The following is a 16193-nucleotide window of genomic DNA, read 5'->3' as shown; positions in this document are numbered from 1 at the left end:
GTCTGTAGGTGAAACAGTTTGAGCTGATGTCTACCATATGCTGGAAGAATGGACTTTAAGACTGGAAAGCTGTTACAGTTAAATATTCTGGAAGCAACAAGTATCACTTAAGAATTAATCTCATTTGTTATTAGGACAAGCTAGACTAGTCCCAGTGCTGCTGGCCTGACTACCTAGAGTTGGCTAGTCATGCAAACCTGGAGGATTTACCAGCATTTGTTCACCATGTTAGTAGATTTTAAAGAAGCAGATGTTTCATTTACTAGAATTCATACGTAACAGTTAGTTTGTGATCCTGACTAAGAATGGTTACCTTTGCAGTTATTTGAGGGAGGATATTTCTGTCAAGCGTGAGTTTTTCTTTTGTGAACAGTATGCAAATGATGGAGCTGCAGAAATTTCATAGCACTGCTAGCTGCTAATCATAGTTATGAGAACTAAAGACCTGAGTGGAAAATTAAGAATTTATGCTTTTAATGATTAAGTGTGAGATTACATATTTCATTCTGTCAAAACAGCATCAGAGTAACAGTATGGGGTTGGCTAAAAATTATGGAGGGGAAGGAAGAAAAGCTTGCATGATGCCATTACCTCAGCCATGACAGTGGTGTAAGCTTCTGAAAGAAAATGGAAGCCAAACTACTGTATTTCCTTTTCCAGAAGGTCCAGTCTTGGCTCTGCTGACTTTGAGGGCTCTACCATTTCTACTTGGCATGCCAAGAAAAGTCAAATGTACCAAATCCTATTAAACAAACAAAACCCCAAAAACCTCAAGTCAAGTGCTACAGCTGGAGCAAATGCGAAAAAAGATGCAGTCAGTTAAACTGTGATCACTGGTATGATCCTGTTTGTGAAACCCTTTTATATCTTGTGGCCCCTGGAAAATCCAAAGTACATGGAAAAGTGGGAAAATTAAAGTGGGGCACAACAGGGCATGCAAAGTATGTTGCTGCACACACGGTATTCATTCTGTGGGCCAAGAAGTGGCTGTAGACATCTCTTGACGATCAGCATGTGCCTTTTGATGACATTTATTTGTGGGAAGTAAGTCAATGTATTCTGCTACCATCTGTGCGGCCCGTCTGAAAAATTAAGGTGGCTCGCCTACCAGCATCTTCAATGCAGTATTAAGCAACTTCAAGAGGTCACTTTTTTAATGCTGATAATTTGGTGCTTAAAACCTGAAATATTTCCATAAAACAAATTCATAATTTTTTTGCCGTTTTTCTTCATTTGTTGTTTAAACGAGCAAGGTTTGTAGCTCACAGGAAGGTACCTGGAGCTGTGAGATTTAGCCAATTACTGCGTATTCAGATGAACTGTGTATATTATGCGTAGTAGTCCCTTGACTGGTGTTGGGTGGTTTTTTCTACCTTAAGTCCAATCAATCCTACACTGGTGGCTTTTCATTAGCTGCTCTTGCTCTCACGGTAATGATCGGGATGCAGAGCCTGATGGCAGTCTGTAACTTCTCCTGGTGCCCTGAAGCTCAACAACGTAAGCTGATTGACTCAGTTAGGGCCCCAGTCTCTAACAGCAAATGCAATCAATAAATCTTTGTTGGTAAATAATTGCTATTGAACAGAGTTTTAATATAAATTTATGAGTGGTGTTTTATCACAGCTTGAGGCTACAGCAAGCCACTGAGTGATGGATTTCAGATACCACTTACATTCATTACATTAACTTTGTAAGTTATTTAAAGCTTGTACACTTAACATTGCTTTTGGCTTGCAATGACCTCCTGGGACTAGACGTAGCATACACATTACTAATAAAGAGCTCGCAGTACGTACAGACGGTTCCTCCGTTTGCTTTGTACAGTGATGCAGTTCCTCGAGCAAAACCCGAGAAGTGAACTTCATGCGCTCTGGTTGAAGTCTTTTTCTTGTGGCTCATTAAAAGTACAAGCTAGCGCAGTCTGGTAGGAGAAGTGTTCCTCTGTTACACGCAGAAATGCAATTTTGGAGGGAAGGTGGTAAAAAATTTAATTCGAAGTGTGACATTCGTTTCAGTTTGTGAGGAAATTGGAGGTGTTAAATTCTTAGTGTTGAATCTGGAGGCTTGGGTCAGCTACACTGAACTGCAGGGCTAAAGTTGCAGATGAAAGACTGTAACAAATGAAAGATTTCATACAAATTAAGAGAAATAATGTTATCTGATTAATAATAATTTGAGGCAGAGATTATTTCGACAAAAAAAATTGGTATTTTGAAGTAGAAGTTGATTTACTTAGTCCTTTACTGCATAGCTTGGAGGCTAAATGTGTTTTTTCTGATGTGCTGTGTGTACATGGGGGCCTGTTTGGCCGTGATTGGAGACGTGCCCAAGCTACCTCTAAATTGCCTCGGAGGTACCAAAGGTCAGTGGGAACCCATGTATCTCATTTCCTAGCCAGAGTATCTGATGTGACTTAAATGTAGACATAATGTGACTGAAGTGAAGGGCTTTCTCATTTTTTTTAAAGTAACCTTTCTTGTCATATCTGGGCCATTTATTTTTTTTTAAGTTTAGTTAACGTTAAAGTGCATTTATAACTGATCTAAACTCCAATACTAAGAGCATTTCTCCAGACTATTCTATATAATTACCACAGACAAAGTGGTGGTCTCTAGCCTTGGGGGACAAAAAAGTGTGGTTTATATGGGCTTCTCTGCTTCATAACGGTTTAAGTTAGCTACTTGTATTCAGAGCAGTTTCCTCTGCAGGTACTGGAAGATATTTTTAATTCTCACATAATACGAAAACCTATTATTTTTGCCAAGGTAGTACCTAAAGAAAATGGATTGGGAAGTCTGGTTTATTAGTCAGACACAAATAGGTACATCATCCATGTTTAATGCTGATGTGTTGGGGTTTTTTTTACATGAAAGCACGGAATTCCACTTTAAAAGCAAGGTGAAACCTCATTTTGAATAATTTTCTTCATTTAGCTCCAAAAATAGAAATTCATAATTCATACCTAGATAGTAGCAAAACTTCTATGTAGTAAAAATCACGGAAGTGGTAGGTTTTCACTATTTATTGAGTTTATAATTGGCATGAATTTAAAATTACGTAAGTAATGACACATTTTCTGTATAGCAAAGGGACAGTTAAAAAGGTGTGAAATATATATATTTTACTTTCCTCAAAACTTCAAAAGAAAGGCAAGGGGCGGGGGGGGGGGAATCACCGTTGTGATCCTTACAGCTTTTTCCCCATTAAAAGGTCTGAAGAACAAACCAGTGCAGGGAAACAGTAATTTTTGATCCCCACGGCACAGCGATAACTAGAATTGGGTCCCCCTAAACGCGAGCGAATGTGCTGCAGGTGAGGTATGAAAGATTGGAAAGGTGAAGTGACAGATCACCTACTATAGACAAACATACAAGTCAAAGGCAGAAATAAGCTTTCATTTTTTTAATAGAAGAAAACAACGTCTCTAACCACTGGAAGACGGTAATTGGGATGTGCGACTAGCACTTGCAGAAGCTTTTGTAAAAAAGTGTTTCAGAAACCCCATTCTCTCTTGTAAAAGTTTGAGTCGTAGCAAGGAACAGCACAGAAAAAAAGGAATCTGACCCCCAGACGGTCAGAAAGTTCGGAGTTTGTACCGCTGTGTAATTCAGTCATCCGACACAAGCTTTTCTTTACGGTCCCATCCACAGATTGCTTTGAATTGTGAATGGTTGTTCTCTGAAGTTTTATTCAAAGTGTGTGTCCAGGAACAGGCAATTGTGAACTTGGCTTTTCTGCTGGGATCATCTCTGTGGTTGCAAAAGGAGAATCGTTAGTTCATATGGATTGTGCCGAGGGACTTCAGCTGAAAGTTCTAACATCTGGAATTTGGCTAGCTCTGGAGGACTTGCGCAGAACTGCCCTTTGTCCCCTCGTGGCTTTGGGATTGGGTCTGCAGAGAGATTGCTTTATAAAGCTGTAGGTTTAATGGGAAAACAGATAGCATAACTGGCTTTCAAGGGTTTAACCTGCTTTAACAAAAAGAACTTGTGGGAGTTGGAAGCACCGTGCTTGGTAGTGCATCCTTCTATGTTCTGTTTTTCCAATTTTTAAGTTCCATGGAAAATGAGAATGGAAAAACTCATTTTATGGGTATTAGAGAACTGAAGTTTGTATTGGTTTAGATTCCTAGTTATGATTTAATCAGTTGAATGTAAGTGTCTGCTTTTATCGGAACTTGATCTGTGAAACAGTGAGTCCCTGTGGAAGGTACTGTACATAGTGTCTCCACTGGGACATTTCAGAAAGACTTTCAATAACTAAAGTACTGTATGAATTCATTAGGAACTGCCTTCTGACTTGGTTTTGGAAATGAAAAGTTCCCAGGGAAATGCATTGCTAAAGCATGGCTTGATTTACCACCTTCAGTGTGCTACAGCATGTTATATTTTGCTTTTCTAAATGAATTCTATTTTTAAGCTGAGAACAGGTTAATATGCAGAAGTAGTCCTTGCCCATTTGAAGATGCTGATGACTTTTTATCTCAGCTGTTGATTGTTAGTATTCATCACTGATGTTTAGGTTGAATATGATTTGTGGCAAGGTGAGTCACCTTGCTCACCTCCTTTCCTCTCTGATCACACCACTTTCATTGAATTATCCAGAATTTATTGGAAAAACTTTGTATTTGCCCTGTTTCAATTTTGCTTCTCTTGCCTAGAATTGGTGTCTCTTTTGCTGGAATGAATAGCTAAGAGGATTTCCATTGTGGTGTCACCTTACTGCAAAGGGAATGAGAACATAACCATGTGCTCTTCCCTGCTTGTGGCGAGGCTGAGCCTGGACAACAAGGAATCCCAGGAACATGCTGAAGGGAGTACAAGCCACACAGTAGGATCCTCACTTAACCTGGGGTTCATCATTTATTTTAGAGGGTTAGGAAATGCAGTGAGCATGGTGTCTTTATCAACTAGGAGTGCATACGGGTAACCTTACTCTGTGTCACATTAAAATGTGCTTTCCTGAGGCATGCAGTTCAGTACAAAAGGATTTTCTCTACCATTTGGACAAAGCCAGTGCTGATACAGTCTTTTCTGTTTACGTGACTTGCTTTATGAAAGCCGCGCTTAGAGCTTTTCCTCCTAAATTGCACACGCTGAAGCTGCCGATGGAGAAAACGTGCATCATGCGAGAAGCAGGGGAAAATGAGTAACTTGCAGGATAAAGCGTATCTAAAAATGCTGGCAATTATAGTTGTCTCTTTCTGTGTCTTAAATAGTTGTGCATTGGCAAAAGAGTGTTTAATCTTTTTTTCTTTTTCTTCTAATAGGGTATGCTGCTAAAGCGAAGTGGCAAGTCACTGAATAAAGAGTGGAAGAAGAAATATGTGACGTTGTGCGACAACGGCGTGCTGACTTACCATCCTAGTTTACATGTAAGTACACCACGCTCTCTGGAGGTTCAGCAGCGTCAGGCTCTGATAAAGCAGTGTTAGCAACTTCGTCCTGACGTGGTTTTGTTGAGCCCTCTTTGGTGGAGGGACTTCTCTCTCTTCATTCCCCTCCCTCTCAAAAAGGCATAATCTGAAATAAAATTCCCTGGTGCAAGTCTGAGTACAGTCAAGTTCCTTTGAATCCCCTGGAACTGGGGTTCCCTTGCATCCTGAGGGGCAGCTGAAACGGTTTAAGCCTTTATTTTGTGCTGATGCTTTTATGGACTTGTTGATTCCAGGATTAAAAAACAGAAGCATTTTATAAGAAAAAGTGTCCTAGATGTAGTAAAGAGTGAGGAGAGTTTCTGGTATTTGTCAGTGTGCAGTGGTTATGGTTTATTCAGAAGTAATTCTGAGCAGCCTTTTGAAAATGGCATAGCTATTAAAATATGTGCCATGAAACTTTTTCATGTTAAGACGTCTGTTATTATCTCTGCCCAAGGATCCTGTCTGTCCCTCTCAGTGTGTGTAGCACAATCCCTAGGTACGATTTTGGGGGTGGAAAGGAGCACAGTGATCTGACTCGGAACTAACACACCCCATCTGCCCTGGGCATGCCAGCAGGAGGAAAGGTGAGATGTGTCAGGGCTAGTTCCATGCCAGAGCAGTTTAAAAGACAGAGCCAATGCAAAGACTCCAGATCTTGAAACTCCCAGGGGATTCCCAGCTCCTTCACTTGCTCTGTAATACAGACAACAGTAAAATAAAAAACATGGTGTGACCTTCACCAAGGTCTTTTATAATCGTATCTGGTCTTACATCTTATTATCATAGCACATATGAAGATCGGAGGGGGGCCAGCTGTAACATTTTTAGGGCCAGTTGTTTCTAAACTTATTGGTATCATTTTCAGCTCCTGGGCAATTTTTCATTAAGGAGTGAAAATCAAGGTTTTGATCAGATGCATTTCTGTAGATATGCTCTGGGGCTCATAGACCTACATGTGGAACTGGCAGGAAACTTCTGCTTTAAATAGATGATGTCTGAGGACCATGGTCACACTGATGCTGTGCTTGCACCAAGTTGCTGTTCCCTGTCTGCTGAATATTAGCACTTTCTCTGGCTTGACACAAGATTTCATAGTCTCAGATCCTGCCATAATAATGCTTTGCTGTAGTTTCTGATGTTAGGTCCATGTCTCTTAATAATTATTTAATCAGTTAGATGACAACTAGCTTCAAGGCATTGCTGCTTGCTATCAGAAATCTTGTCCCTCAGCCCTTCTGTTCTGGAGCAAGGTTTTCACTGTTCCTTTTTGTGAAACTGTACAAGTCTTTCTGTCTTCTTTGGCCACTCTTAGTGCCTTTAAATTTGGGGAATTCTGCCATGAAGTAGTCCCAAAATACCTGAATTGTATATTGGTGTTGGTCACAGAAGGGACACTGCGTGCCTTCGAGGCAGCCCCCATGGAGCTCTCACATGAGTTTCCCTTAGATTGTGTTGGCCAACTCTGGGTCATCAAGCAAGGAGGAGGCAAGCTGCCATTGTCCATGCCCAAGTCCCATCCTCGCTTTGTAGAAGTGCTCTATTGTTCCTGGCCGTTGCTGTGTATGTGTTAGTTTTTCATTGCCTCTTGCAGACAATGGAGTACTACTTCTCTGTAGGCTTCCCTGGAGCTGCTTAATCTTCCCCAGAGTGAGAATCCATTGAGATTAGAGGTAATTACTTTGAGATTAGAGGTAAATCCATTGGAGATTAGAAAGAATCCATTTAAAGAAGAAGTAATTACTAGCCTGTAATTGTTTCCTTCTATCCCCCGCCATGCCCACCCCTCCCACAGAAAAGGTACGCAGCTCCATATTTCCATTTGCTCAGACTTTCTTGCGTAGATCGGAGAGGTTTGTAACGTACTACTTTTCCCTTGGCTGTATGTGGGGAGGTAGTAGTGAGGGACCATGCTCAGCTCCTAATTGACAGGAAGATACTGGGGAAAATGTACTCATTCAGGGGTTCTTGAGACATCTTTACTGAATCTACTCTCTAGGAGTATCTAGGGTTCTGCTTATTCACAGTAAAGTCTTTTCTATGACATGATTTGTACTATAAATGAAGCTGGTTTAATGCCTTATTTTTATTGTCTTCAGCCTTCAAAGAGTCACTGCTCTACTTCTGCAGCATGTTTCCATACTGTCAATGGACTATTTATTGTCAATTAACTATTGTTAATATACCCTGCAGAGCGTTCATCATCCATCAGGCAGTAGTATGTGAGTAGCATCTTCTCTGCCCTGTGCAAACCACAGTGGGACGAAGAGGCAGGACCTGATCCTTGAAGTCAATTGCACTCCCAGTACACTTTGTACAAAACTTTGTAGGCAGGAAAGTCAGAATTTTCCTCTTGGGTGTTGCCAAGTGAATGGGGTTTCCCCCAAACAGGACTCTGCTAATGTGTTTCTGGTTTGGTTTTGCTAGTTTTTATCTGTAACTGCTTGCATTGCTGTTTGGGATAATTTTTTACATTGTTTTGAAATATAAGGACCTTATTCCTACCAACCTTCCCATTAAATAGCATTGAAGAAAAGAACCTTTGTTAACTACCTAAAGTCAGTTTCCTAAACTCGTAAAAAGCCTGGCTGTAATCTGACCTGTTAGTTAGATTTGGGCTATTTCAAGTATGGAGGTCATTTTGGTTATACAAAATTTTGCAGTTGTAATTCTGTGAAGCGAAAAGTGGGCTGGCCTCTAGTGGTGGAAGGAGAAGTAAATTTAGAAGATAGTTTGGTCTTTCCTGACTGTGGTTTGAGCCAGAATGTAACACATGCATTGGAAGAACCTATTATAATATTTAATGGCTGACAGTGAGTACTTTATTAAATATTGCTTGAGCTTTGGCCAGAAGTGGATCAGTTAGTGTTCAGTGGCAGCTCAGGCAAGAAGGCAGTGTTTTTAATATAGAGAATGTGTCTGTATTGCAGAAATCAGTACCGTCATCCTCCTTGAAAGGATTGGCTACAAAATGAAAGGTTTTGGGCTGAGGAGTGAAAAATCAAATTAGTACCTTTCTTACAGAGCAGGTGTCCCTGGAAGGGTCAGGCCTGTTTGGGAGGGCAGCATGTTGAAATGATTGCTGTACTGTGCCAGCTAAATGAGTAACTACTAATGCCACCAGGTTGATGTTTGGCACAATAGCTAAATTCATATTCTTTCTTTTCAAGAAAATGGGGGGAGAGAAAAATGGGGAAAGAAAAATACATGTACATAAGCACCCTACTGTTTTCTGACTTGGTCATGTCAGTTTTTTTCAAGATCCTCAAACCTTCCCGTCCCTTGGGATGCTGAGGAGCTACGCTGATAGAAAATGGTGGGGATAATGAGAGAGAACTTTGACCTGCAGGCTTCAAAGTTCACCATAGCTACCTATTCATCTTATGCTTCTGGAGTATAGCTGTTGAGCGGATGACTAAAATTCTGGCCGACAAATTCAGTGTCAGCCTCCCCAAAGGGACCGGGTGGAATTTGTCTAGGCATCTCTTGGCTTTTAATGGCAGAATGCCATGTGCGAGGGCTCCCGAAATGTATTCACCAGGATACCTGCTGGGCAGCATTACATGCCGCTTCTTTATCTAAGCCTTATCCCAATGAATAGCTGATGGTGTTTCACCTCTGTCTGTCTGCCAGAGGGTTGCCATCATGCCATAGGTCAGTAGATGACAAAACTTTAGCTTTGGATGTCCATTCTCTGCTGTTATATCCCCATCATCACTGCCCCTCATTTATGAAAAGAAGGGGGGGGGGGAAGCTGAAAACAGCTTTTTAGGGAAGGACGCTGTTTTCCCCTTCTATATTTAATCTGTTCTAGATTTCATGTCAAGTAAAAGCACAATGCTGTGGCACCTTACAGGGGAAGAACAGCTTCTTAAGTACATGAGAAGGAAGGTCTCGTGCATATGTAGAACATGCATGGTATGTAAGTCCCATGTACCTACACAGCAAGGTTGATTTTTGCTTGCTGAGGTACGTATTGCAGTAACGCCCTTCTTTAACCTTGCTGCCATCCTCGCTGATCTGGTTTGATAACCTGCGTTGAGGTGTGTAGCATTGTAGCAGTGACTGAGGGGGGGAAACCTATCTTTATCTCCTTGAGGAGTGTGTGGATTCACCTGGTCTGCTCAATTCATCAGACAGTAGCCACAGTTTCAAAATTCTTCCTTAAAAATAGTGCTGACTGGGTGAGCAGTCTACATGAGCTAGCTCAAAGGGAGCATTAGCAAGGGTGTTCTAGCCTCAAATGAAGTGGGTATATTTTTAAAAAAAAGCAAAATTTCAGCCTGGTAAGGAGTCATAGCCAACACTAGGCTAAACTGCATGCAAGAGCTTCAACGATATATTATATGGGCACATCTTCTTGGAAGAGGGTACAAAACAGACTGTAAAATTCTTTGCGACTTGGAGTGGGGGAGTGGGCTTTCAGTTGAGCTTTCTTTGCTTGGCTGTTTCCTCCAGGAAAAGCAGACTTGGTGTGAAACAGGAGGCTATTGAAAATGTCCTCTATGTGGGTATCTGGAAGTGGTGTAGATCCATGCGTTCCTCTCAGGTCCCATAATATGCAGCCTTTTTCTTAGAGCTGCAGTTGAAATTTTTGACCATGATCAGTTCTTACAATTTTCCTGAATAATCTGAAAATGGAAAGCATGCTCGCAGATAAAGTATTCCGTCTCCTCATTTTTAAGAGAACAGCATGCTTGCTGGGCTGCGTGGCGTCTTTGTGCATGGCCTGTCGGCAGCGGAGCTGTGTGGCGGTGGAGCTGGGTGTTGCTCTAGCCAAGGGAGCAGTGCTCGCCTTCATGTGTATGAACAACCACCTGCAGACATTGTTTCGGTTCAGCCTTATTTTCAGGGTTGTGTTACCTCAGGCTGTTTAATGCCTCCAAAGTGTGTTGTTTGTGTTGCTTTAATAGAAATATTCGTGCTCTTATATATTTCTAAAATACCATCATGTATGCCCTTTGTTGTTTGGGGTTTTTTTTCCCCTGTTTTTGCTTGAAAGTAATGTAAAGCTGAATATTGGCTGGCTCTGAAAGCCTTTCTATCTGGCCTTTCCTATGAACAACTAATCCTCAAATCAGGCTTTGGTAAATATGTATTTGGACTGACAAAAGGATATGCATATGTTGGTTTTCACATAAGATGTAGCTCTACCCCCTGAAACAGTAGTCACCAAGCAAGTCCTACAGACTAAAAATGAGGATATAGTTGGAGTGGTGAGGAAAATAAATCTGTCGGAAGCATGTGTAAGTTTTTATTATATCCATTAATACGCCTAAAACATTGGTTAAGATAGAAAAAACGAATGATAGGAACAGGTGTATGGTAATTGCTTATTACAGTTGATGAGCTGATGCCCTATTTTTTCCACTCACCACAACTGGCACGCTTTCTGGAAGCCTTTTCATCAAAGCCATCTTCAGAGCAGCATTCTCCTTTCTAACGTTATTGACTTAAATTTTCCAGAGCTTTCCCTTCTTAATTCTAGCATGTTTCACTGTGAATTTACATTGCTTCTAGTGATAGCTAGAGCATAACTGACCTTTATGGAAAAAATAAGTGTTAATCGTGCTGCTGTAACATTTTTTGGTAAAGATGCTAAACATAAAACATATAACCTACAATGTTTTAAAAGCAGAAGAGGCTTTTATAAAGTGATATGGCTGTAGAGATCACTCATTCACTTCATAGCTTCCTGGAAAACTTTATTATTATGTTAAACATGTAATGGGGTGAAGATGAGTTTGGGAGGAAAACTTAGAAACAGGTAGGGAAAATAGAAGCTAAAATGTGTTTGCAGTCCTTAAGTGAGACCTATCATTTGGGATAGCTGTCAAGGCAAATTATTTTCCATCCCCTGGCTTTGTGGCTTTTCAAACTAGAAATAGTCTTGTTTAAAAGCGGCATTGCACCTGCTAAGTACAAAATCAGACTGTAGTTACTGATGGTCAGGAAGCCACCCTGTGAAGTACTCGTCAAATATGTAATCCCAGTTGATGGGGAAGGAGAAGACTGATTATTCACAGTAACTTCTTACAGTCACTTCCATGACTTGTTACTGATACTCACAGATCACCAAATGCACAAACAAGGCAAATGTGAAGCGTTTTTAGTTTCAAGTCCATTCATTTCAGAGGGCATGACAAGATTTATCATGTCATTAGCGTAGGGTATTGAAACAAACACAATACTGCTGTTGTAGAGCTGTGCAAACTAGCAGTATATAGTAAGGAGCAGCAAACATACGCTTCAGTGTCATGTCTACTCCCTCTTCAAAAAGGCAGGGAAAATTTTTGGTATCGGAATGAGTTGCAATTTAAACGGCAAAAGCCAAGCTATTAATTAATCACGGTTTTTTATAAAATTAGAGCTTCCTGTCCAGCAGAGCTAACTGCTGTGTATATAAATGCTTCATAAATTACTCAGGATGGTAAAACTCTGATTTGTCTTTTACAGTGGTTCTTGTTACAAAGTCTGAATGAGAAGCGAAGTGCAGACGGAAGAATTTTCTGAATATTTTATGAAAATGAGTGATCCATATAAAAAACCCCCAAATTTTGTGAAACTTCTTTTGTATTGAAAATGTTGCCCTAAATTCTTCCCCTGCCCCTGCAACACTGATTGAACTGATTAACACCATAGTAGAGATAATAGTCAATGCTTTTTATTACTGAAATTTAATGTTCTTGATTCCCAGTGTGAATAAAACAGATCCGAGATGACCTTCTTTTTGTCAGGACAGAGTGCTTTAGGGTGATCAGTGTTTTCCAGAATGCATTTTTATTCCTGTGTTCTCCTCAGAAAATAACATTTCATTGCTTTTCTTAAGATTAACTATATATTATGAAGCTGAATGATATTATGCCCATATTTATATGTGAGAGGGGAGGATGGCTAATTTAACAGGAACATTTGATGAATATATTCCACTGTGGCTCATAACCTGATGGTGCGTTTGTTGCGGAGGTCCTTCCTGGGAAGTGGGGGGAGAGGAGTTGGAGACTTTTGTTTCTTCTTAGGTGTGCCTGTGGCCCCAAATGGAAACCAATCAAGGAGCGATTTATGTTCATTAAGTGCTTGTCAAAACTGAAAAATTTTCTAATCAACAGCAATCTAGCTGAGGCCCCTCAATGGCTGGGAGTGTCGCCCCTGCAGTATCGGCTATTTGCCTGTTACAACTCTAGGCTAGAAATCCGCTGATGATTACATTAGGCTAAGCTGCGAAGTAAATGAACCATGTCTTATTTAGGTGCAACTAGCTTCAGTGTAGTCCTGCCCCGCAGGGCACTTTATAGCGTTTTATGGCTTTAAAATTAGTGTAGCTTCCCATTTGCTGCAGGGTGCTGCATGTTATGCCTTTGAACTCAATAAGCAAAGGGAAGGGGGCCTTTTGTTTTTTTTCCTCCTCCCCCCCCCCGCCCTTTTCTTCTTTTTGCAGTTTAGCAATTTTGTTTTGCATCTTTTCCAGACGGCGTTTTGCAATAAAAATGTCTGACTGCCACACAGAGGCACAAAAGTCAAGGCTCCATCCATTTACTGGTCTGCCAGGGGTTTGGGGGTTTTGGTCAGGATTGGGTTTTGGTTTTTGGAAGCAGTTGTTGCTGAGGGTGAACAATAGGTTTTGTGGGTCCAATAGGTCAGCTCACGAAACTGGAATTGTGTTTCAAAAAATAGGCTGCCCGCAAGTCTTTAAGATGTCATCCAGAAGTGCAATCATAAACTTTCTTTTCCATAATAATTTTTATTTTGCCTCAGATCAGGAAACGCTATCTCAGCCTCAGTAAGCTAAGCCTTCAGAGTGTTTTGTCTGAACGGTGAGGAAAAACTGCCAGGAAATGAAGGTGTTTTTCTTGGAATCTCAGTGTATACCAGAGACAGATCTGGGAAGCATCCTGGGCCTGGACCAGTTCCTAGGGTTGGAAAAACAGGCTTCTTCTGAGAGATTTTAATAGCTCAAAATGAGAAAAAGTGTGGTATTCTTATTTGTGTACCATTATAGACATGGAAGGGCACTACTCTTGGAGATTCTCTCTTGTTTGTTATGTTTTGTGTTGGAAAAGGGTGGCAGTGGGACAGGTGTGTGGTGGAAGAAACACGTGGGGAAGCTCTCTAGGAGGGAGCAGATATTTTTTAAAATGTTAACATCATCACACATGGCAATGCTGAGATGAGTGGTTTTGATGAGAGCTTTGAGTCCCATTCACCTCTTACCATGATGTAAAAAATATAACTCCAATGAAGGGGTTTCTCTCTATCCACAGTCCCACTGAGCCCAGCCACAGGAGGCCCTAATTGTTGTCTTCTACAGCTTGATCCTTCTGTCTTCTTGGTGACATTTCTTGGCCAAGAAGACTAGATTGCAGATTAGCCATTTCACTGCAATCCCAGGACAGAAGTATAGTCCAAAGCAAGTTTGATCAGAAAGAGTCCGACTCCATCTTCTGTTGCTGCTGGAGCAGAACAGAACTTGCCTGCGCAGGCAGGCTGCCAGAACCTGCCTGCTTGGATGCTTTGGTGCAGTGGAAACCTGGCCGAGTAAAATGGTTCAGCTCTCATTCTTTGTGGACTTGTTTTCCGTTACCTTGGAAAATATTTTGTAGTTGTGCAAATCAAAGAGAGAACCCCTGCCTTAAGGACAGGGGGGATTTGTACTCCCACTTTGCATGCAGGCAGCTATACAAAAAAGCATGGGGGATTCAGCTCTCAAGGTACTAACTGATAAATACTATATTCAGTAACTCAGCATTCATACACATTTTCTTGCTTAATACACTGATGATGAAATACTATGGTTTTGAAATACAACCTAGGTAGTAGAAAGGCACTTTTTCTGTGCATGACAAGGATGACCGTCTCTTGTATTAGAGACATTTGAAAAGCTTCAAACTCAGTAATGTTTTTGATATCCACAGTGTTACGTACCTAACACGAGCCATGTCTTTAAGGATCATTCTAGGGAGGAACCACACTGTCACATACTCAGTGGTCCTTTAGTGAAGTATTTGAGATAACTGTGGTAGACTTGGATGATGTGAGTTTGAGTCCCAGCTTCATGGAAGCAGCAGCCAGCACTTTCTTCTGCCTTTCCCTCAATCTGATCCATATGTCCTTCCTCCTCTGAAAAAAGGTCCAAGCAGGCAGCAGCAGCACTAAGCGTGGCTGTGGAAGAAGAGATGCTTGCCTGTTGTCTTCAGTCTTCTCAGCTAGGACAAAGTAGGCAGCCAGCTGGAAGCATCATGTAGCTTGGGTTCAGCTTGTGGCCCTTAGTGGAGTGTCTTCTCTGGCTTTGAGGGCAATCAGAAGTCATTGCAATGTATGGCAGCAAGTTTAACAACCGCTGGCATTTGAAAACAAAAGGGGCCCCCAAAATAGCAGTGTTTCTTTTTGGTAGGTCTGCTTTGAAAACATCATCATACCCATTTGCTCAATTTGCATGTCTGAAAGGCTTCTGTTCAGTTAATTGGTTGAATTAATTTCTGTTGTTGTAAACCGAGAGCTGTATGAAGAGCAGAACTAAAGTAATTTTACTTTACATTATTCTGTGTCATGGCACATCGTTTCTTTCTTACTCAAGGCAATTCATTTTGTGGCACTGTCAAATAATATTTTGTGTCATCTTCAGTCAATGTAGCTTTTACGATTTTTGCTGATATTTTAACAGTTTATTTAGTCCTATAGATAATGGTCAATGGCCTTGAGTAGTCAAATTAACACCTTGGCAGCACTATATTTGAGCAAACCGCTAACGGTAACCTCAGGATGAAAAGCAATGAGAATCAATATAGTGAGTGTATTTTTAGGGATTATTGATTGATTGATGCATTCTGGCCTTAACTTGAAGAGGCAGCATTGCCCCACAGCTGACTAAGATTAAGTTGCCAGTTACTGTTAACTGCAGGCCATTACCTGCGTAGTATTTCACAAGCTCAGAGATTAGATGGAGACCTTTTATAGTCCTTAGCTGAAGAAACCGTGGCGTTTGCAGCGTCTGTAATGCCAACCCGGCTGCAGGAAAACGCTATGCTCTTCTCCAGCTCATAGCAGCCATTGCTGTGAGAATTGGAGACAATGTTGATTTGATTCAATGTTGCCCGGTATTCCTGTAGGGATCTGTTTGGGACAACTGAGGCACTAATGGCTTGTCTCCCCCGCCACCTCGGAAGGCAGCTCCACAGAAGGTGGGAGCCATGTTAAGCTGTGCTGCTGTCAGCAGGCTGAGAGCTGTGGGTCTCCCTGCCACAACTCTCAATTGCTAGCAGGTTTCTCTCATTGCACCTCATTTGCATCTGGGACATCAATTAGCATGTTTGTTGAGGCTAATTGAATGAAACTCAATCATAGCTCTTAATTGCTTGACTATGTGAAAAGAAATCACATTAATGCAGCTAATTAAGTGTATGGCAATAGATGCAACATAATTAGGAGCGAAATGTAAAAAACAAGCGATGGCGAAGGTGCAAGCGCAGGGGTGCGGGGTACTGGGGTGCTGGCTTCTCCTGTTATCCACACGTTTGGGGAGGGTTCCCTTTGCTGCTTTGCTTTGCTTTTTTTTTTTCCTTCTGCATTGCTGAATGATGAACATGGGCAAGTTGAGAAGAAAAATGCAAATGGATTTGCAATTACTACTTTTTCAAGCTGTTGAGGGGCAGAAGATGGCACTTCTGGGGTGGCCCACTGTTGAGTGGGCTCTAGGGACTTGTTAAGTGCTGTTTAAAAGTACTTGGCTTTGAATTACCCTCATGCCTTGTTAAAGGGTTTTTTCCCCTTTTTTCTCGGA

General features: G+C 41.3%; 1 protein-coding gene across 2 annotated transcripts in view; it reads left to right on the top strand.

Annotated features, from left to right (window-relative positions):
• Nucleotides 1-16193, top strand: part of AGAP1 (ArfGAP with GTPase domain, ankyrin repeat and PH domain 1) — a 394096-nt gene that overhangs the window by 241658 nt on the left and 136245 nt on the right. For both annotated transcript variants that reach the window (XM_010577896.1, XM_010577895.1), the window contains exon 10: nucleotides 5270-5374. In XM_010577896.1, coding sequence (XP_010576198.1) covers nucleotides 5270-5374 — 105 coding nt within the window. The remainder of the gene's footprint in view (nucleotides 1-5269; nucleotides 5375-16193) is intronic.

Source organism: Haliaeetus leucocephalus, unplaced genomic scaffold (genome assembly GCF_000737465.1).
Source record: "Haliaeetus leucocephalus isolate CR32 unplaced genomic scaffold, Haliaeetus_leucocephalus-4.0 Scaffold587, whole genome shotgun sequence".
NCBI lineage: Eukaryota > Metazoa > Chordata > Aves > Accipitriformes > Accipitridae > Haliaeetus > Haliaeetus leucocephalus.
The sequence above is the reverse complement of the archived record's forward strand: the minus strand, read 5'-3'. Positions and strand labels throughout refer to the sequence as shown.